Raw genomic sequence first — 22,004 nt, 5'->3', positions numbered from 1 at the left:
CGGTCCGGGTTCAGGTTTCAACCAAATAGTAATTTTTCCCCTCTCTTGTTTTTTTAAAAAAAAAAAGGCAAAAACCTCCCCCCCCCCCCGAAGGAGGGAACTTAGATAATTCCCGGTTCCCCCCAAATTAAGAAAAACCCAGCCCCTCCCAATTTTTACCAATTCTCCGAAACGGACCCACCACTGGTACATTGAACCCCTACCCTAAAATTTTCTTTTTTTTTTTTTTTTAATTATTTAATTATTATTATTATTATTGTTATTACTATTATTGATTATCGCTTATTATTATTATTTATTATTATTGTTATTATTATTGTTATTATTGTTATTGTTATTGATTATTATTATTGATCATTATTATTATTTATTATTATTTATTATTATTGTTATTATTATTATTTATTATTATTTATTATTATTGTTATTGATTATTATTGATTATTGATTATTGATTATTATTATTGATTATTATTATTGATTATTATTATTGATTATTATTATTATTGATTATTATTATTATTGATTATTATTATTATTGATTATTATTATTATTATTATTATTGATTATTATTATTATTATTATTATTGATTATTGATTATTGATTATTATTATTATTTATTATTATTGTTATTATTGATTATTATTATTATTTATTATTATTATTATTTTGATTATTATTATTATTATTATTATTATACTATTATTATTATTATTGTTTATTAATGATTATTTATTGTTCTTCATCTGTTTGAGTTGGAGTAAGTGATGGTGTTGATGGTATTGGTGATGGATCATAGTAGATATTCAAATCAAGATTAAAACGGACAACTGTAGTATGTGGAGGTTGTGATTCTTCATCTTCATGTGGTGGTGATTGAGTTGGTGGGAAATCTGATTCTTGTGATTCTTCATTTTGATGTGGTGGTGATTGAGTTGGTGGGAAGTCATCTCGTTGTTCGTCTTGTTGATCTAAATGGTGTTCTTCTTGATTTACTTGCTCTATTTCTTGTTCAAACTCATTTATAAGATTGTGTTGTTGTTGTTGTTGTGGAGGTGTTAAATAAATAGGTTCTTCCAATTCATAAGGGTAGTGATATGGTGGTGAAACATGAATTGGCTCTTCATTTTCAATTGGGAAGTTATGTGTTGGATGTTCATTTTCGTTGTCTTGAACGATTTCTGGTTCTTGATTGTTTATAAATTGTTCATTATTTTCTTGAATTTCATTATTTTGTTCTTCATTATTTATAACTTGTCTATACTCATCATGAATTTCATTATTTTGTTCTTCATAGTTGTCATTAGTATCTAAATTTTCTTGTGATGAGTCTTCGTCTTGGCTTTTTTGTGGTGACTTTGGTGTTGATAATGGGGAGATTGGGGCTTCTGATGGTGATATTGGTGGTGAGACTGGAATTTGATAGGATATCCAATCATAATCATCATTATCTTCAGATGAATCATCGCTATCTTGTTGGTGGGTTGTTGCAGTGGTTGTAGTGGTAGTGGTAGTTGTAGTTGTTGTTGCTGTTGTTGTTGTTGTATGTTGTTGAGATGGAGGAGTGGATAAAATTGGTTCCTCTTCATAGTTTTCTAAATTGTCAATAATGATTTGATGTTCTTCATTTTCTGATTCTAAATCATCATTTGAAAAATCTTCTAAATTGTAAAAATTAACCAAAGTAGTTGGTTCTATTATTAATGCTTCTAATCTTTCTAATTTTTCTAATTTTAAAATTTCTTTTCTTGCAATGTCAACTCCTTCTTTAAAAAAGTTTTTATTTTCGCCTCTGGAGTACTGTAATTGGATTAATAAATCGCGTAATAATTCCTCTAATTGGATTTTCGAAAGTTTCATTTTGAATGTATAAAATATAAGATATTGAAAATATGTAAAATATAAAATGTAATATGTATTTGATGTAGATATGGTGTAAAAATATATAAGCTGGTAAAAATAAAAGGATGTGAAAATATATATAATATAAATAAAATATATGGATAAAAATTATTTTAAAATTTAAAAATTAATTTTTTAAAAATATTTTTTAATATAATTTTTTTTTTAAAAATTAATAATTCAATTTCATTTTAATAACAATATATTTTAAAATGGGGAGTTATAACTATTTTTAAAAATAGTTATAACTCCCCATTTTAAAAAACATACATAATTATCCAATTATCCCATTTTTCTACCTCTTTAATAATAAAAAAAAAAAAAAAACCACTTTAAAATAATCAAAAATAAAATGAATTAAAAGCCTGCCACCTCCAAAACTCTTGGGATTTAATATCAATGTTCTACAATTACTTTAATCTTTCCCCAATCCATATTACTTTGTAATTCTACAATTACTTTTCTTTTATATTACAGTCTTTTTTGTTGAACCTTCTATAACTGTTCACTTTGGAAATCATTCAAGCTATGCTCAAATTGTATTCCCTATTCCTCTTTGATCCTAGCTCTGCTAAAGTCAACGATATTAATAGTATATATGGTCACCTATTACCCATCTTATCTCTTATTTATCTCTTTAACTACATTACCACCTTTACATCTTAATATGTAAATGGCAATCACCTTTTCAAATTACTAATCAATAATCAATCAAGATAATAGCAATTCAAATTATCATAGTGTAATTAATAATATCAATTTATTCTAGTTAATATTATAAAGACCAATTATAATAATTAAATTAATATTTAACAATTTAAAAGTATAAATAGTTCAATTTAATTATTATCAATTATAAGTTCGTTTTTATATTTTATAGAGATAATAAAATTCTCTATTTAAAGTTAATACAGTTTATATAGAGATAATAAAATTCTCTATTTATAGTTAATAAAAAATTATTTTTTTTAATTTTTTAAAATTATGGAAATATTTTTGTTTTAGATAATTTTTTCTATTTTTGATTAACATTGGGTCACCTTTTTTTGGAATTTTTATTACTAACATTTCTTAATATTGTATGCCAATAATGTGTGAATTGCATAGGAATTCATTGAAAGCCGAGGTTAGCTTTGGTGCTGGTTTTTATTTTTTGGGCTGCAAGATTTTATAAAAAAAAATTTATTTTTTTTTATTTTTTATAGTTAAAGTAATTACTTTTTTGGTATTTAAATCATCTACTTAAATTTTGAAAAGAAAATTAATAAAAAAATAATTGATTATAAAAATAAATAAAAATTTGTTTCTTTTTTTTTTTTTAAAAAATATTTTTCAAAACAAACGCCTTAAAAAAAAAATCTCTTATAAAATTTAATCTCTAGTTTTTTAAAAAATAATTAAATAATAATATTGGGTAGTAATTTATATTAAATAAATAAAATGTATAATAATAACAATAATAATAATAATAACATTAACAATAATAATGTTAATAATAGAAACAATGACAATAATAATACAACTAATTCAAGAAAAATAGATAATATTGATGAAGTTTCCGTATATATAATGAAGTCCATAAGAGTGGAAGTTTTAAAATTTCATTTGGTTTAACACAAAATACATGATGTTATTATAGAAAATAGACACAGAACAATTATGGAAAAAATAAGAGCAAATAGATTAAAAATAGAAGAGTTAAAAAGAGAAATCCAATTAGAACAAATTGCAAAAGAAAATTTATATGAACAGAATAGAAAAATAAATAGTTTTAATAAAAATATAATTTTTTATTTAAAATATCTCTATTTTTTTTTTTTTTTTATATTTTTTTTTAAAAAATTGAGAAAAATGATCATTTTTATTATCAAAAATTATTATCCCATAAAAAAACAAATTTTATAAAATTTTTTTCTAAAAAAATTTAAATTCAATTAGATCTTTCAAGAATTCCTTACAGCAATGACTCATCTGAAACCCTTGGATTCTGTCCAAAAACTTTTTTTTATTATTAAAAAAAAAAAATAACCATGTTTTCTTTTTCTTGAAATAAACTATAATTTTTCTGTCTCACAGGTTTCATAATCACATCTGAATTGGGTTATCCAATCCTCACTTTTATAAAAAAAAATAAAACAAATAAAATATTTTTTTTTTTTTTTTTTTTTTTTTTTTTTTTAAAAAATCTTACATAAATATTATTAGTGTAGGTAATAGTATTTTATTTATACAAAAAAGAATAGATGTTACAGTGACCCACTTGTATCGTAAACTCAAAGAAGTATAAACACATGCCAAACAAAAACATATTAATCAATTGATTAATTCCAGATAATAAACTCTGGGAAGATAATCTATGGGAAGATAAAACCTTCTCAAAAGGTATCGACAACTGCAGGGTTCGAACCTGCGCCTCCGAAGAGAATTGATTTCTAGTCAATCGCGTTAGACCACTTCGCTAAGTTGTCAAGTTGATGTTCTTTTCAATTTTTAGAACCCTCACAAAATTTTTATGAAGAAGATTTATTTAATTTATAAATCTTTAACCATCATATTTTTACTAAATTAGATAAAATGAAAAAAAACTGTCACAGTTCAAATTTTAAATTTCAAAATTCAAAATTCAGTTAAAAAAAAAAATGTTTATATAAAATTTATTTTATTTTTTTTTTTTTTTTTTTTTTTTTTTTTTTTTTTTTTTTTTTTCTTTCAAAATTCTCACTTTTAAAAATTTATTTTATTTTTTTTGTTTTTTTTTTTTACAAAAACATTCAAAATAATAAAAAATCAATATAATAAACCTCAGTACCTAAATGAACCCTTTATTTAATAAAGAAAAAAACACCGTCAAATTTTTCCCCACCAAAACGAATTGGGAAAGAATTATGGGGCCTTTAGAAAATTTTTCTGCTTCAGTCTACACAAGAGGTGGTTTATGGTTTAAAGGACACATTGATATTGAAAGATTTGTTAAATCGATGAACGAGTCAATGATAGAATGCGATTTTTTATTATCATATCTATATACCGATGATAAAAATCAACTCTATGCATGTTATCCACCAAAGAGACAAGAAAATGAAGCTCAAGAACAATTAGAAATTGAAGAAAGAAAAGACTCTACTGAATACTCAACATTAGATATTGTTTTACCAAAGAAAATAATCAGCCCTGCTCAACATTCAGGTTTTGTTCAAGATTTAAACGGTGTTACAATGGGTGCATTTAAACTCACCATTTTTAATGACGGTTTTGTTATTGGTTACAATATGAACCATACACTTTTCGACCAAGCCTCAATTTTTTATTATTTAAAATATTTATCAAATATCTATTCTCATGGAATTGAAAAAAGCAGCTTAAAGAAACCATATGCATTTGACTCATTTGATTTAGAAAACGAAAGAATTCATTTTAAAAATCTCGATCAAGCAAGAGAATATGGTGCAAATGTTTTAGGTTTTGTCTATACCCCTGCAACTTCAACCTCATCAACTACTGATAACAGTGCAATCGACTATTTCTCTCAAAATACACAAATTAAATTAATATACGATTTAGAACAAATAGATAAATTCAAAGCTGAAGGTGGTCCAACTTTATCAAAGAATGATATTATATGTGCACTTTTATTCAAAGCATATACCTATACCTCACACCTATCCGATGATCAAGATTTTACCCTTAGATACGCAAACAATATTAGATCAAGACTTAACATGGGTGAAGAAGCTATTGGTAATTTATCACATCAATGTCGTATGGTATTAAAAGTTAAAGATATTAGAGAAAAGAGTATCCTTGACTTGGCAAGAATTAATCGTGCTAGTGTATCAGATATAAAAGGTGACCATTTCAAAGATGACTATAATTTTTACAAATATATGTATATAAACAAGGAAAATATGTTTGATTATATTGGTAAACCAGCATTCATTACCTCGCGTGTTACAAATTGGACAAGTTTTGATTACCATAATACCAAATTCGACGATACTGCCCCATATTCATTAAGATCACATTCAATAGCTGCCTATGGTGTTAATACTATTTCTTTTGATACAGATTCAAACGGTAAAAAAATATATACAACTCCAATTTCAATTCCTCTCGATTGTATCGATAAAGTGGTCGAATTGGGTAAAACAACTAAATTATTTACAACAGGCGATGTATTTAAATAAAATAATAAATAAAAAACTATTAAATTAAAACCATAAATATTGTGTTAAATATATTTATATTTTAAATATGTTATAAATAACATTTATAGTTGTATTTAAAAAAACAATAAAATAAAATATAAAAAAAATGAATATAAAACCTAGATCTACTATTATTGATGGTACTGTTTCTATATGTATAAAATTTAGCTAAAATCCTAAATCCAATAAATAATTCCAAAATCCAATAAATAACATAAAACCTATTTTTTTTTTAAAACCAATTAATTATATACTTTTATTAATAATCAATTTATTTTTTTTGGGCAGCTTTTTTGGCAACAGCGGCTTTCTTCTTTTCTTTGATTTCTCTTTTGGCTTGTTCGGCAGCAGCTTGTTTAACTTCTGGTTTTTGGTTACGTTTTTGTTGGATAACTTCTAATGAAGCACCGACGATGTTTCTTTCGACTTTCTTGGTCTTTCTGGCTTTCTTTTTGGCTGAAACATCAGTAGTGGTGTTTTTGTAGATTCTACGGTAAACAGTTGACCATCTGATATCTCTTGGGTTGATCTTTCTCATGAAGAGAGATTCAGCTTTAGTGTTGATGAAGTGGAAAACTTTAGAGTCACCTCTAACAAATTTCATACCACGAGCTGGGTAGATTTTGAATTCAGTGTAGTTGCAGATGGCTGTCCTATATATTGAAGTTAATCGTTAATAACCATGGTGTATTGCTAATTATGGGTGTGTGTGTAAATATAATCTCTATCCTTTATCCCTATATACAATCCTATCTTTAATCCAATACTTCTTTTGATAATCTATCTTTTATCCATCTTGATTATTATTAATCCTTAATTTTTTTAAGGATAGAGATACATATAAATAAAACACAAAAAAAGAGACATAGTGTCACACATACTTCATTGTTAATATGAGTCAATAAACTGAAAAAAAGAAAAAAATCAAAAAAAAAAAAATTCATGCAATTTTTTTTTTTTTTTTGCATCAAGCGCCCACTATAATTTTTTATGAGGGTGCACAAATTTTTAAAAATTAAAATTTTTTTTCTCATTAACGTTCGGTTTTTTTTTTTTTTTTTTTTTTTTTTTTTGATTATATTTTAATTTCACAAAGTTAAATATAATTTATAATATTTTTTAAAAAGAAATAAATTATAAGTATAATTTTTTTAATAAAAATAAAATTAAAATTAAAAATTAAAAAAAAAAAAAATTTATGTGAGAAAAAAATTAAAAAAATTAGTTAAAAAAAATATTATTTTCTGTTGTTTTTATTCAAATATTTTTGCAAAAGTTTATACTACTATTGCATTCCCATTTATTAATAAACTTTAAAATATAAAAAATAAATTGAATAAAAAAAATAAAAAAATACTAAAAAAAATTTACAATTAGTTTTTTAAAATATAATATTGGTTTTTTTTTTTAAAAAACATAATTTCTTAAAAGTTAAATTAAAAGTAATTAATTCCACAGTTTCAATTGTTAATTTTATGCATTTTTCCTTTTTTTAATTTTTAATTTTTTTTATTTTTTTTATTTTTTTTATTTTCAAATTTATTTTTATTTTTCATTTTTTTTTTAATAATATTTAAATATGAATAATGAATTAAATATAATAATAAATATTTGTAAATTAATAGAATCAAGTTTTGGAATAAATGGGAAATCTAAATTAATATCACAGGTTTTTGATTATGATGATAATGATCAAGAAAATCAAATTAATACCAATACCAATAATAATAATAACCTAAATAATGACAATAAAACAATATTATCAACACAGAAATTGATTTTAACAAATGGTAACATAGGTTTATATTTCAAATGTCTCATCTATTTAAATATCTAATATTTTCTATTTCAATAGATGGATTAAAAATTTTAGCATCATTTAATAATAATTCAGTTTATTATAAGATACTATTAGAACATTCAAATTTAATATATAGACAGTATGGTAGTGGTGTATCACAATTTATAATATTGTTTGGAAGTTTATTAAGAGAGTCGATAAAGTTAACAAAAAAAGGATTTACAATTAACGAGATTTTAGATGAATACAAAGAATGCAGGTTATTTTTAAAAAAATATCAATTTACATCATCAGCAATAACAGAAAATGAAAAACAGCATGTCCAAATTAATTATAATATAAAAGATAATTTTATAAATCATTATTTAGAATCAATAATCAAAGCAAGTGTATCAAAAAATTTATTAAATAATTATATTAAAGAAATAACAAAAATAATTAAAAGTCTTTTAAATAAACTGCCAACACTAGATCCAGATAAAATAAAAATATTATTATTGGTAAACGATGATGAGGATGATGAAAGAGAAGAGGATGAACAGGATTTCAGTTTTCAATTATTCGATGGTATATTGTTTGAATCAACATTTTCATTTGCTGGTAAAGATCATTTGGTCAAATATATAGATAACCCCAAGATTTTGTTACTAAATCATGAAATCGAATTAAAGCATCAAAAAGAATTTTCAAAAATCGAAATTGGTGCAAGTAAAGAAGATCAAGATATTGGCCAGTTATATTTAAAATATATAGAATCAGAAAAGCAATTACTATTTGACCAATTGAATAATATATATAGCAACGAAGTTAATTTGATTCTAAACAAAAAGATTATAGGAGATTTAGCAACACAGGAGTTTGTAAAAAAATCGATTGGTAAAGAAGAGGGAAGTCAATATAGAATTCAATGTAATGGTTTAATTAAAGATGAGCTATTTGATGAAATTTTAAACTCGACAGGTGGAATGGTTCAATCAAGCTTAACATCATTATCAAAGAATACAAAGTTTTATGGAGCATGCAAACGTTATAGACAAATAAATATAGGTAAAAAATCATTTGAACTTTTGGAAGGTTTAGATGGATCAACTCAAACCATAATATTAAAGGGATCAAGTAAACAAAGTTTAAAACAGTTTAAACAAGGACTATTATCATTAATAAAATCAATAAGATCAATAATAATAAATGATAATTATAATGTTGTTGGTGGCTGTGGTAATTTCGAATTAAAAATTATAAAACTATTAGAATTAAAAATTAATAATATTACAAATAGTAATGACAATAATGATAATACTAGTAGTAATAATATTAAAAAAATTATATTAATCAAAAGTTTAATTAAAAGTATATCAAGTATTATTAAATTATTAATAGCAAACAGTAATTTAGATTTAGAATTATTTGACCAGCTATTAGAATTCAGCGACCAACATAATAGTGCCATTGATATCGAAAACAACTCGGTTGGGTCCATTCTAGAATTAAAGCTATTTGAATCAAATTCAATGAAATTTTCAATTCTTAATTCATCAATCGAATTATTATCAATATTTCTAAAATCAATTTAAATAAAAATACTTTTTTTTTAAAAAACCAAAACTGCATTTAAAATTTTTTTTTTGGTTTTATAGTTTTTTTTTAAAGTTTAAGGTCAATAATAAAAATTACTAAAATTTGGTATTGTAAAAAATACATTAAAAAAAAAAAATAATAATTATTATTTATTTTATTTATTATTTATTTATATTTTATAATTCATCATGTTTTGATGATTTTTCTTCTTGGACTGATTCTTCTTGGGTTTCTGGTTCAGCTTTATATTCGAATTCACCTGGTTGGTTAAACATTTCGTTGTTACCATCAAATGAAACTTGTGGACCAGTATTGGTTTGTTGTGGTGATTGGTAATCAGCTTTAGCGATTTGTTCTCCACTGATTAACATAATTTTGTAAATCCAATCGGCGAAACTAGTTGGGTTTTCAATAGAGTAACCAGCAGTTAAGGCAGAGGTTTCATAAAGAACATTAGCAGAAATTTTAACGACTTCATCTTGTTCACCAAACTCTACTAATCTAGATAAGAGTTGTTTGATTAATTGATGTGATGGATTAATTTCCATAATTTTCTTTGGATTGAATTGTGGTTGGGTTTGACCATGAGCTTGAGCTTTCATGATACGTTCCATATTACCGGTGAAACCCCAAGCGTTTGAAACTAAAATTGATGGTGAGTCAGCTAAAACTTTTGAAATGGTAACTTTTTCGACCTTATCTGAAAGAGTCTTTTTAAGGAAATCAGTAAGTGGTTTGAATTCTTCGGCGGTTTGTTTACGTGATTCTTCTTCTTCGGCGGTTTCGTCGAATTTAACACCATCACGAGCTAAATTGGTGAATTTGTATTTATCGTCATATTTATCTAATTGTGGAATTAAATATTCATCAATGGCATCAACAAAATATAAAACTTCATAACCTTTTTTGATGGCTTGTTCGATTAATGGTGAGGCTTCAACTGATTCCTTTGATTTACCAGAGATAAAGTAGATTTGGTCTTGGCCTTCTTTCATACGTGAAACGTAGTCTTCGAATGAGGTGAATTCGTTTTTGTTTGATGGGAATAAAAGGTATTTGATTAATCTATTCTTGTTTTTGCTATCTTCGATGATGCCTAATTTAACATTTGAACCGAATTTCTTGAAAAAGTTGTGGAAGTTGGTTTTATCTTCATCTTCAGCTAAACTTTTAACCATTTGAATGAATTTAGAGACAACAGCTTTTTTAATAGAGTCGAGAATTTTGCTTTGTTGTAAAATTTCACGAGATACATTTAATGGTAAATCATCAGAGTCAATGACACCAATGAGGAAACGAAGCCAGTTTGGAACTAAATCTTTGAGGTTATCAGTGATGAAAACACGACGAACAAAAAGTTTAAGACCAGATGAGACAGCGTCTAAATCAAACATATTTGATGGTGGGTTTTCTGGGATGTAGAGGATGGAACGAATAATTGGGTCGGTTTCAGTTCTGAAGTGAGTGTAGGTAATTGGGGTTTCTTGGTTCTTTGAGAGTGATCTAAAGAATTCAGTGTATTCTTCCTTGCTGATTTCAGATTGTGATTTCATCCATAATGGTTTGGCATCGTTTAATTCTTCCCATTTGTAAACAGTTTTCTTTTCAGTAGCTGGTTCTTTTTCTTCAGCAGCATCTTCATCTTCTTCAGTGGTGGTGGTTTCTTCGTCATTGGTGGTTTCTGGTTTAGTTTCTGGTTCTTTTTCTTCGACTGGAACTTCAATTTCTTCAGAGGTGTATAAAAAGATTGGGAAGTTGATGAATTGACTGTATTTCTTGACGAGTTCACGAATGGTTTGTTGTTCTAAGAATTCTTTAGAGTCTTCTTTGATATGGAGTGAAATACGAGTACCTCTACCAAGAGTGTTACCTTTTGGATCTTTAGCGATGGTGAATTGTGATTGTGAATCTGAGGTCCAGATGTATTGATCATCGTCGTTACTCTTTGAGGTGACAACAACAGAGTCGGCAACTAAAAATAATGAATAAAAACCAACACCAAATTGACCAATTAAGTTTGATGAGTCTGATGATTCGCTAACTTTTTGAATAAATTCTTTAGTGCCTGATTGGGCAATGGTACCTAAATTCTTGATTAATTCGTCTTTAGTCATACCAACACCTTTATCAGTAATATGGAGAACATTGTTTTCTTTATCAATCTTGATATGAACATCTAATTTAGATTGTTCACCTTCGCCTAATAAACTTGGATTGGTTAAGCCTAAAAATCTAATTTTATCTAAGGCCTAATAAAAAATAGGACGGAGAAAAAAATTTCAAAATTTTTTTTTTTAAAAATTAATATGAAAAAAATAAATAAAATTAATATATATGATTAAATTATTGCACTTACATCTGAGGCGTTTGAAATTAATTCTCTTAAAAAGATTTCTTTCTTTGAATATAATGAGTTGATGATAATGTTCATAAGTTTGTTAACTTCTGTTTGGAATGTGAATTTTTCACCTTTTTCTTCAATTAATTTGGCTTCAGCTTCTGTGTAACCATCACTTTCTAAATTGGTGGTAGTTACATCATTTGCTTGTGTGCTTGGAGTGAAAACTACAAAGAGTAAAGCAAAAATTGTGAAGACTAAAAATAATTTTGTAAATCCTCTCATTTTTTATTATTACAAATACAATATAAAAAAAAAAAATAAAAAAAAATTTCAATTTTTTTTTTTTTTAAAAATCTCAATTTTTTTTTTTTGAACGCATCGTCATCAAATAGTGGTTATCATAACCGGTAACGATACAAATAATATGCGAATCTTGATTAACAAAAAAAAAAATATATAATTTAGAAATAATTATTTTTTTATTTTTTTTTATAAATAATTTGTTTTATAAATAATTTATTTTTTTTCATTTATGCCATAATAAAAAATAATTAAAAAAAAAATAACGAGAAATAAAAATGAACCTTTTAATTAATTAAAAGGGGTAGACACATAAATTAATATAATTTTTTTTTATTTTATTCTTATATATGGTTATTTTTTATTGATTGAGAACCAAACCAATTTAATTTACTTTCATTTTCAATTTTTGATTAAGTTGTTAACAATAAGACCTTGGGAGTTTGGGATTTCTCTAAGGGTTATTGTTGCATACCAAGATTTCTTTTATTTTTTTTGTGGTAATTTTGATGATTATGATGACTCTAAATAATCTCTGTTATTAATTATTTTATAAATTGATTTTTGTCAGCCTACATTTGATCTATTATAAAATGCATCTTTTTTGATTAATATGAATAAATGTTAATAAAAATTATTTGTATTAATTTACATTATATTCAAATATTTTGTGATTATCTAAACAATGAACATTCAACAGCAAAAGGATATTTTAAAAAAAAAATAAAAAAAATAAAAAAAAAAATTTAAAAATAAAATTTTAAAATAAAATTTTTTTTGAATTCCCACACCAAGCACAAAATGAAGCATGCATTGTTTGGATAAAAATACAAAATATTTATAAATAACACAATTGTGTCTAATAAATTTTTGTGTTCACACAATTTACTATCAGTGTGGAATTATTTTGGGGCACCACTAGTTTTGGCAAACCTTCACCAACCTTTTAAACAAACAAATAGTAAAATAAAAATTTTATTAATAATAATTAAAATAATAAATATTTCAATAAATAAAAATAAACAATTTAATCCAATTAATTTATTTTAATTTATTTTTATTTTTTCAATAACAAACATATATTTTTAATTTTTTTCTATAAAATTGAGTTATTTATAAAAAAAAAAATCTGGAAAAATAAAAAAATACAATTAAAAGAAAGAAAAGAAAAAACTTTATTTTTAAATATAATAATAAATATAAATTAAATGATTATTGGATTATAATAAATCCAAATTCTGATTTTAATTTTTGGATTTTTTTTATTTTGTGGGGCTTTTTTTTTTTATTTTTATTTTTATTTTTTTTTATTTTATTTTTTTTGAAAAAAAACCATTTCTTGGTCTTCCGAATTAGTGAAGGAAAATATTATAATAATAGAAATATTTGATAACAATTACTTAATTATTTATTTATAACATGATTAATTCTTTACATTATTATTATTATTATCATCATTAAAATTTTTAACAGATTAGTATTTATATCTAATGTTGATTTATTTATAAATTGGATTAAAATAAAAATTTATAAATATTAAAAATAATTTTTACAATAAAGGGGGTAACACATATAATTATAATAAACTGCATCAAAACTTTTTCAAATAAAATGTTAAAAAAAAACAGGTGTGAAACTATTAAAAATTTTTATTTTTTTAATTTTTTTTAAATTTTTTTTTTTATTTTTTTTTTTATTTTTTTAATTTTTTTGTTTTTTTATAAATTTTTTTTTTTAAACTAAATTTTATTTTTTTTAACTATACTTTATTCTATTTTTCATTTTAATTTAACTGTTAATAATACATACATATATAAATAAACATGGGTAATAAAGATCATTTTATGCCATCAGCTATTCCAGTTCTTGAAAAGAATGTTATGATTATTTGTGGTATTCTTGTATGTTTATTTTAAACAATTGATCAAAAAAAAAAAAAGTAATCAAGTACTAATTTTTATTTTTATCTTTTTTAGGATTTCTTCTTATTCGGTATTGGTACTATTATCCTTGGTGCTTTAGATGACTGTAACATTTGGTGTGTTTTAATCGGTGTTTTACAACTCTGTTTACCAGTACGTATTTTTTTTTTTATTATTACCAAAAATAAACAATGTTTACTAATTTGTTCTTTTTTTTTTTCCAATTTAATCAGTTTGTTGGTTGGTTCTGGAGTATCATTTGGGGTGTTCTTATTTTAATTAAAGGTTTAGCTTAAAAAATTTCTAATTTTTTAAAACTATATAAACCAAAAAAAAAAATATAAAATAAAAAAAAATTAAAAAATCTTGTATTTATTTATCTAAAATTATTTACCTATATATGTATATATGGATATATTGACATATATTTATATTTTATTTTGTTTTTACCCATTAAAAATTAACCTTTTTTTTTTTTAAAATATAAGATAATTATATAATATTATAACCCAAAAATTATTAAAAATAATCTGCAAAAAAAAAAAAAAAAAAAACTTAAATACTTATTTTAAAAATAAAAAAAAATAAAAATAAAATCATAACCTTCTATAAAAATTTTCAAATAAACATAAATAGAACATTACATTTGACATCATACTGCATCATAGTTTTGAATAAAAAAATAAAAAACTTATTTTATTTTTTTAAATGGTTTTATTGTATTTTTTTAAATGGTTTTTTATTTTTTTCTTGAAAATTTTTTTTTAAGAGAAATTTGATTCATCATTTTTTGAAAGTATGATCATAAAAAAATTAATATCCAAATAGATAAAAAAAAATTAAAAATAAAAAATAAATTTTTTTTTTTTTCATTCACAATTTATTATATTATAATTCATATTTTTCTTGTTTGTGCTGGGACATAGCTTTGTTTATAAAAAAGAAATGATTTATAAAAACATAAACTAAAAATCCAACCAAACTTTTTTTTTTAATTAATTTTTCTATTATATTATAGGTTATTATATTTAAAAACCCAACTAAATCTCCGCAATCAGAAATATCTGTTGGAATTTTAAAACCTCCTTCTCCTTTGAAGATTGTGTCATCTTTATTACCAGATGGTTGGGCAAATTTATGAATTTGGGTACTGAAAAGTTTTTGAACTTTATCAACTGTAGTTTTTACTTTTAAATTATCACCATCTCTAGTTGATTGAATACCTTGTGATTGAAGGAAATTGGTGACCTTATCAAAATGTTGTTGGGTTGGTCTAGTCATACTTTCGATTTCGTCTTGACCTAAATGTTTACCATAGTTTTTGCTCTTTGGGTCTGATACATCTTTTAACTTTTTTTAAAAAAATAATTAGAGTTGTGTTTTATAATAAATTAATAAATATTAGCTACTTACTTGATGTTCTATCCAATCTGCATTTCTAATTTTTAAAACTAATGAAAAATTAATTTCACTTGATGGATCAGCTAAACCTACATCCTAAATGATAAAAAAAAAATAGGAATAAATTAGTTTTTAAATAATATAAATCTATGATTATATTTTATCATATTTACTTGTGTATATTTTGCAAAATGTGGAATTTTATCTGGAATTCTATGTGGTTGTTGTTGTAAATTTGTTGACATTTTATTATTTTGTTTTAATATTATTAAATAAAATAAATAAAAGAATTTATTTTTAAATACCGTTTCATAATTTTTTGAAATTAAATATAAAAAATAAAATTAAATAAAAATAAATTCTTTTATTATTATAATTGTAATTATAATAATATTGATTCAAAATCATTACCTTTTAAATAAAGTTAATCGAATTTAATATTTATTATTTTCATTGATAAGGAAAAAATAATTAAAAAAAAATTAAAAAAATTAAAAAAAAAAAAGTGTGGTGTGGGGGTTCTTTTATTTAAAAAAAAATTATAATAATAATTTAATTAAAATAATAATATGATAATATAAATAGTAATAATAGAAATAATTAGAAGGTAAAAAAAAATATTAATTAAGTTTACCTAAAATCAAATTAAACTTAAAATTATTATTAAACTTAAAATTATAACTAAACAAAAAATGAAAAAAATAATTTTAATTTAAAATTTTTTAATATAATTTTTTTTTTATATTTATAATAATTAAATAAATCTAATAGAAAATTAATATGAAAAATAATTATATTATAAATAATAATGTTAATATAGAAAAATAAATTGTTAAAATGAAAAGGGGTCATTTTTTGTTTATATGTGGATTAATAAATTTTATTTTAAGTTTTAATTGATATATTAAAAAAACAATAGATAAAAGATTAAAAAAAAAAAAAAAAAAAAAATTATTAAATCACTATATCAAAAATTAAAAAAATAATCGGTTTAACTATTTATAGTAATATTTATTCTTTTACACAGTCATTATTTGTTTTTTGTTCTGTTTTTTAAATAATTAAAAACTCTTTTATGTAGTAGTAATAGTACATAATTATTTTTGTGTTGTTTAAAATAGAAAGAAATTTAACTTTTAAAACTTTTTTTTTTTTTTTTTTAATAAACATAACCAATTAATTTATAATTTATATTTTTTCATTTTAAAATAAAACAGATAAAATATATTAAAAAAAATAAAATAGAATAACTCTGAAATCAAAATTAAAAAACTTTAATAGAATGACTTTTTTTGAAGAGTTTTATATAATTTTTAAACTTTCATCACTACTACCCACCCAAGACTACACCACAATAATCCATTTCGGTTTCTAGTATTGGTGTTATTTTTATTTATTTTTTTAAATTTCAAATAAGCCCCAATCTAAATACCAAATATGTACATACCCCATTTATTGTGACTGTTTACTTTTATTTTAAAAGAAGTAAAACCTAATACTATAACTTATTTTAGTAAATCCATCTTGTTTGTATTGATTTATATTGTTTTGTATTGTTTTGTTATCTAAACCATTCCAACAATTACCCCAAGGGGTTTTTTGGTGGTGCTGTGTTCTTTAATTAGTGTACCCCTCTGTGTTTATTGTTAATATTTTTTCTAAAGTGTTTTTTAAAAGTGTGTGTGTTTGTATAGTTGGTAAATTTTATACATCATCAAAGAACAGCAAAAACAAAATAGTTTTTTTATTTTTTTTAGTGATTAAAATTACTCTAGTTTGTACGAGATTAATTTACTTGATTTTTGGTCAATAACAATTATAATCACATTTGTTTATAAATTTAACAATTAAGGTTTATGATAATCTAAAGTGTTTTTTTTAATTCAACTCTATAATCAATAATAACGATAATAATAATAGTAATTAATTGTAACAATAATTAATAACAATATTGAAAATAATAAAAATGTATTTTTTAACTACCATTTTCAATTATACACATTATAATTTATGGACAAAATTTCATGATATTATCAATTATCGATATCTTTATAATAATAAAAAGAACACACACAAATTCATAAAAATTGTTCACACATACATACACACACACTCTTTCAAATACACACTTACACAACAGCACTCAAATTATATCGCTCTCTAAAAATTAGTGTTATTAATAAATTAATATTATTTTTTAAAAGAGTATAAAAAAAAAATTATTAGAGATTAATGGAAAATAATTTATGTGATTTTTATTCAAAATTACCAATAATTTTTTATTTTTTTTATTTTTTTATTTTTTTTATTTTTATTTTTATTTTCTAAATAATATCATTTTTTTTGCATTATTGAAATAATATATATATATATAATAAATATTAAAATTAACAATAAGATTTTAATAAAGTCAACAATATAAAAAAAAAAATATATTTTTCCTTCCCAATACCAATTAAAACATCATCAATCTCTTTAGTTTTTTATCAACATCAACATCATATATTTTTATGTGGGTGTGGGTGTATCAAGCTCATGTTTTTTTGTTACAGAATAAAATTAAACACAAAAGGAAAAGAAAGAACCACCTAAAAATTGATATGCACTTTCATATATGCACTTATATATTTCTTTTATAACAAAGATAGATTAACACACAACCACACTTTTTTAATATTTACATACAAAACAAAATATAGAAGCAAAAACATTTTCAACTTGCAAATAACACACACACACACACAACACACTTTTAAAATTTAATTTCACTAACCACTAAACCCAAATCACACTTATAAAAAACAAAACACATTCTCTCATTAACACTCTAAACTCTTTTAAAATAAACAATTAATTGTATCATTATTTTTATTATTATACACAATATTTACACAAACAACAGATATAAACCCACCCCACTTTTTCACAATACTATTTTTTAAAAAATCATATGCTTAATTTTCTAATATAATATTAAAACAAAAAAAAAAACAAAGACTTTTGAAAAAAGTCCACTCTAACCTCCAAATTAAATAATGGACATCTCACCTCTTACCTCTCCTCTAAATCATATGATGATTAAGAAAAAATTAATTTTTAAAAAAAAAAAAAAAAAGTGTATATAACATTAGTTTGATATATACTAAACCAAACATAAGAAAATTAATAATAGAGTAATAGTATTATTAGGAGAAATAATAATAATCATGTTTTTTAATAATATTATTATTATCATTATTAAATCTTAGATCATGATTTTTGTCAACTGAAAAAAAAAAAATAACTTATAAAACAATATTTAATTAAATAATTTAATTTATATATAGAGTTCATATTATATTGTGTATATATACTTAAAAAACAATAGAGTAGTATTATAGTTATTATTGTTTGTTGCTGTTGTTTTTTAATTCAAAATAAGCAAAATAAATAAATAAAAAATATTTTTTTTTAAAAAAAATCAGGCTCACACATACATATGTTATTTTAAAACCTTGTGTATAATAATGAAGGTAAAAAGGTGGTAACTGTATCATCCAACCCAAAATTTAAAAAAATTCTTATTATTCTTTTCCAAAAAAAAAAAAAAAAAAAAGATTTGTTTAAAATAAAAAAAATAAAAAAAAACACAAAAAAAAAGTATAGATTATATCCATCCATAAAATTAAAACATATATTAATATGATCATTTTTTGTACCTGATTATATAAATAAATAATTGTTTGTTTTTTTTTTTTTTTTTTATAAAATAATAGTTTTTTTTTTTTTTTTTTTTTTAAAAATCATTTTTTTATTTTTAAATGTTGGTTTTGTACAGAATAGTTGTTATTGCTTTTTAAAGGGATCTTGTTAGTCTTAAATCGAATCAAAGAAATTAAAAACCAACCAACTATTATTTTAAAAAAAAAAAACTATTATTTTATTTTTATTTTTTTTATTTATTTTTGTATATGTATTTATTTTTTATTTTAAATAATTAATATAAATTTTTAAAAAAATTCTATTTAATTTGAATCATTTTTGAATTTATACAATTTTTAAATAATCAATAATTTTTGTTATTGTATTGTATCAGGTTGCTGTTGTATTTTTTTTTGTTTTAGTTTCATTCTTGTGTGTGTGTGCTTTTAATTTTATTTTATTTATTTTTTCAAAATTATTTTTATTTTTATTTTTATCATAAATCATTTTCAAATTTTGCAAAAATTATTATATTTTTTAATTTAAATATTTTTAATAATAATAATCATTAAATCAATCAATCAGGCTTTAAATCTTTGTATTTTCTTTATAACTATAATTTAAAATAATTATTCTCTTTATACTTTTGTTTATTATAATAATAGTTTTTAAAAATTTATATATTTTATCAATAATTAAATATTCTTTTTATTTATTTTAATAATAAATCTATTTTAATCTCTTTTATCCAAAATATAACTGTTTATTTATAATCGTTACATATATTCATTTACTGTAATTTAAATATTTTTTTTTTATTTATTTTCAAATCGCAATTTAATCAATAAATATTTTTTTTTTTTTTTATGATTTGTTTTTTCATATATACAATCAAAAAAATCAAAAAATATTTTTATATATACAGCAATTAGTAAAAATATAACAAATCAAATAATATAGTTTTTTCTTTTTTTTTAAAATTTTTTTTTTTTTTTTTAAAATTAAATGGATACATTTTCAAATCACGAAATGAACTACTATCACTTTCAAAAATATGAAAACCAAAATCAACAATCTCAGCCATTCCAGCCCCAATCCCAACAATCATCATTTAATATTTTTAATAATTTCTCATCATTAAAAGATAATAATAATAATAACAACTATGGGGCAATATTAAATACAAACAATAATAACAATTCAAACAACAATAGTAATATCAATAATAATAGTAGTAACAGTGTTGCAAATACTAACAATACAACATTTCCAACCCCAAGTAGTAGTGGGAATAGTAGTTATTATAACACTCCCCTCATTAACATCACTAAACTCAGTGTCACAACCAGTATCACCAACAAAGGCATCATCACCACCAGTTAATGTTGGTCAATTTTCAAACAACAATTTCAATACCAATAGTGATATTCATATGTCCAACTATAACCTACCTCATTTTCATCATTTTAATAGCTACCATACAAGTCATGACAATACAATAATAACACCAATTCACACATCAACTACCAATAGTCCAAATTTAAATAATGGAAATAGTGTTGATCGTATGAATATTAGTGGTAATAATATTATGGCAAGCCCAATAATTACATCAAATAATGGAAACAATCAAAATATATCAATAACACTAAATAACAATCAGTCTAACTCTCTACCAAATAGTATAAACTCAAACTCATCATCCACACCATCACTCTATGACTCGTCACCATCAATCAACTCAAGTCCTATTCAGCTTAGTCCACTTTTAACTGTACCAAACTCTCCAAATGTAATGCATGGTCACTCCCACTCATTACCAAATGGCTCATCGTTCAGTTTAAATCCAAATAATCACCAACATCATGCAACCAATAACTTAAATAACTTTAATAACTTTAATCATAATAATTTAAATGGCAATAATGAGTTTTTAAATCCATTGTATAGTCAATCAAGGTAATTATTTAAAACCATATACATATAAAAAAAATAAAACAAATTACTAATTTATTTTTTTCATTAGAAATCATGATACCCCATGGTTTTGTGTAGTAAATCAACAGTCACCCCTATCAGGTGGGTTCCCATTACCCAATGTATTTTCAACTTTTCAAACACCTTTATTTAGAAACTTCTATCATCAAATAGAATTCTTTATACCTGATTTGGCTATGCAAAGAAAATACCAAGGTAGTAGAATATATATCGCAGATTCCATTGGGTATAGTGGTAACGCAAAGAAATTTATAAACTCTCCACAATCACTCGATGAAGTTGCTTTAATTTTAGAAGGTCAAGTTTTAGACATTGATTTTAACCCCTTGCCCCAATGTACCTGTTGTAAAGATTATTTCCAAAGTAGATTCTATTTCGCTACCAATCCACAATGTAAAGAGAAGCTAGTTCTTGTTAAAAGCAATGTTACATGTTATGTTCAAAATGGTTTATTCCCATTCCAAATTAAAATTATGTGTTGTTCAAAACATCATAATAATAATAGTTTGGTTCTTCATCTATGGCTAAGAGATGCTCAAACTAAACAAATAGTAATGTCCTCAGTACTCTCATCTTATATTAAACAATGGAAAAGAAGTAAATCAGTATCAGGTCATATGTAAATTCATTAAACAATAATAAATAAAAATAAATAATAAATAATAATATTTTAGTAAATAAATCAATTTATAGATAATAATAATATGATTTCTATTTTTCTTTTTAGATAAAAAATTTTATCACATGTAAATAAATTTAATACGCCATATTTATAAATTACCAATGAAAGTTTTTTTTTTTTTTTTTTTTTTTACAAATATTTTTATTCGTTTATTTAATTTAACAACATTTAATTAGTTTAGAAGTGGGTGA

At 22.4% G+C, this 22,004-nt stretch overlaps 8 protein-coding genes across 8 annotated transcripts; 4 read left to right on the top strand and 4 right to left on the bottom strand.

Moving 5' to 3' along the window:
• Nucleotides 1–734: 734 nt before the first annotated feature.
• DICPUDRAFT_79357 (uncharacterized protein) lies at nucleotides 735–1,862 on the bottom strand (the record flags this gene model as incomplete). Its single annotated transcript, XM_003288504.1, has 1 exon — nucleotides 735–1,862. One exon carries the CDS (start codon nucleotides 1,860–1,862, stop codon nucleotides 735–737), a length of 1,128 nt encoding a protein of 375 aa, XP_003288552.1.
• A 2,855-nt stretch (nucleotides 1,863–4,717) lies between these two features.
• Nucleotides 4,718–6,088, top strand: DICPUDRAFT_34245 (uncharacterized protein; the record flags this gene model as incomplete). The annotated part of the gene is made up of 1 exon (XM_003288519.1): nucleotides 4,718–6,088. One exon carries the CDS (start codon nucleotides 4,718–4,720, stop codon nucleotides 6,086–6,088), a length of 1,371 nt encoding a protein of 456 aa, XP_003288567.1.
• A 255-nt stretch (nucleotides 6,089–6,343) lies between these two features.
• On the bottom strand, nucleotides 6,344–7,002 carry DICPUDRAFT_98062 (uncharacterized protein). Its single transcript, XM_003288503.1, has 2 exons — nucleotides 6,991–7,002; nucleotides 6,344–6,762 (listed from the first exon to the last, which is right to left on the bottom strand). Exons 1-2 carry the CDS (start codon nucleotides 6,993–6,995, stop codon nucleotides 6,381–6,383), a joined length of 387 nt encoding a protein of 128 aa, XP_003288551.1. The 5' UTR covers nucleotides 6,996–7,002; the 3' UTR covers nucleotides 6,344–6,380.
• Nucleotides 7,003–7,688: 686 nt separating this feature from the next.
• On the top strand, nucleotides 7,689–9,484 carry DICPUDRAFT_152813 (uncharacterized protein; the record flags this gene model as incomplete). The annotated part of the gene is made up of 2 exons (XM_003288518.1): nucleotides 7,689–7,908; nucleotides 7,965–9,484. 2 exons carry the CDS (start codon nucleotides 7,689–7,691, stop codon nucleotides 9,482–9,484), a joined length of 1,740 nt encoding a protein of 579 aa, XP_003288566.1.
• Nucleotides 9,485–9,607: 123 nt separating this feature from the next.
• Nucleotides 9,608–12,111, bottom strand: DICPUDRAFT_98061 (uncharacterized protein; the record flags this gene model as incomplete). The annotated part of the gene is made up of 2 exons (XM_003288502.1): nucleotides 9,608–11,737; nucleotides 11,845–12,111. 2 exons carry the CDS (start codon nucleotides 12,109–12,111, stop codon nucleotides 9,665–9,667), a joined length of 2,340 nt encoding a protein of 779 aa, XP_003288550.1. The 3' UTR covers nucleotides 9,608–9,664.
• A 1,841-nt stretch (nucleotides 12,112–13,952) lies between these two features.
• Nucleotides 13,953–14,434, top strand: DICPUDRAFT_55483 (uncharacterized protein; the record flags this gene model as incomplete). The annotated part of the gene is made up of 3 exons (XM_003288517.1): nucleotides 13,953–14,030; nucleotides 14,106–14,204; nucleotides 14,285–14,434. The coding sequence occupies 3 exons, from the start codon at nucleotides 13,953–13,955 to the stop codon at nucleotides 14,345–14,347; spliced, it is 240 nt and encodes a 79-aa protein (XP_003288565.1). The 3' UTR covers nucleotides 14,348–14,434.
• A 512-nt stretch (nucleotides 14,435–14,946) lies between these two features.
• Nucleotides 14,947–15,697, bottom strand: DICPUDRAFT_152810 (uncharacterized protein; the record flags this gene model as incomplete). The annotated part of the gene is made up of 4 exons (XM_003288501.1): nucleotides 14,947–14,977; nucleotides 15,088–15,401; nucleotides 15,465–15,548; nucleotides 15,626–15,697. The coding sequence occupies 4 exons, from the start codon at nucleotides 15,695–15,697 to the stop codon at nucleotides 14,947–14,949; spliced, it is 501 nt and encodes a 166-aa protein (XP_003288549.1).
• Nucleotides 15,698–20,951: 5,254 nt separating this feature from the next.
• DICPUDRAFT_94676 (uncharacterized protein) lies at nucleotides 20,952–21,910 on the top strand. The gene is made up of 2 exons (XM_003288516.1): nucleotides 20,952–21,092; nucleotides 21,160–21,910. The coding sequence occupies exon 2, from the start codon at nucleotides 21,308–21,310 to the stop codon at nucleotides 21,752–21,754; it is 447 nt and encodes a 148-aa protein (XP_003288564.1). The 5' UTR covers nucleotides 20,952–21,092; nucleotides 21,160–21,307; the 3' UTR covers nucleotides 21,755–21,910.
• The last annotated feature ends 94 nt before the right edge of the window (nucleotides 21,911–22,004 follow it).

Source organism: Dictyostelium purpureum, assembly GCF_000190715.1.
Source record: "Dictyostelium purpureum unplaced genomic scaffold DICPUscaffold_138, whole genome shotgun sequence".
Classification (NCBI taxonomy): domain Eukaryota; phylum Evosea; class Eumycetozoa; order Dictyosteliales; family Dictyosteliaceae; genus Dictyostelium; species Dictyostelium purpureum.
Note: the sequence above shows the minus strand (reverse complement) of the source record. Positions and strands in the feature narration are given on the sequence as shown.

Coding starts and splice junctions, on each gene's coding strand:
- DICPUDRAFT_94676 (XM_003288516.1), top strand. CDS start 21,308: ATGCAAAGAAAATACCAAGGTAGTAGAATATATATCGCAGATTCCATT.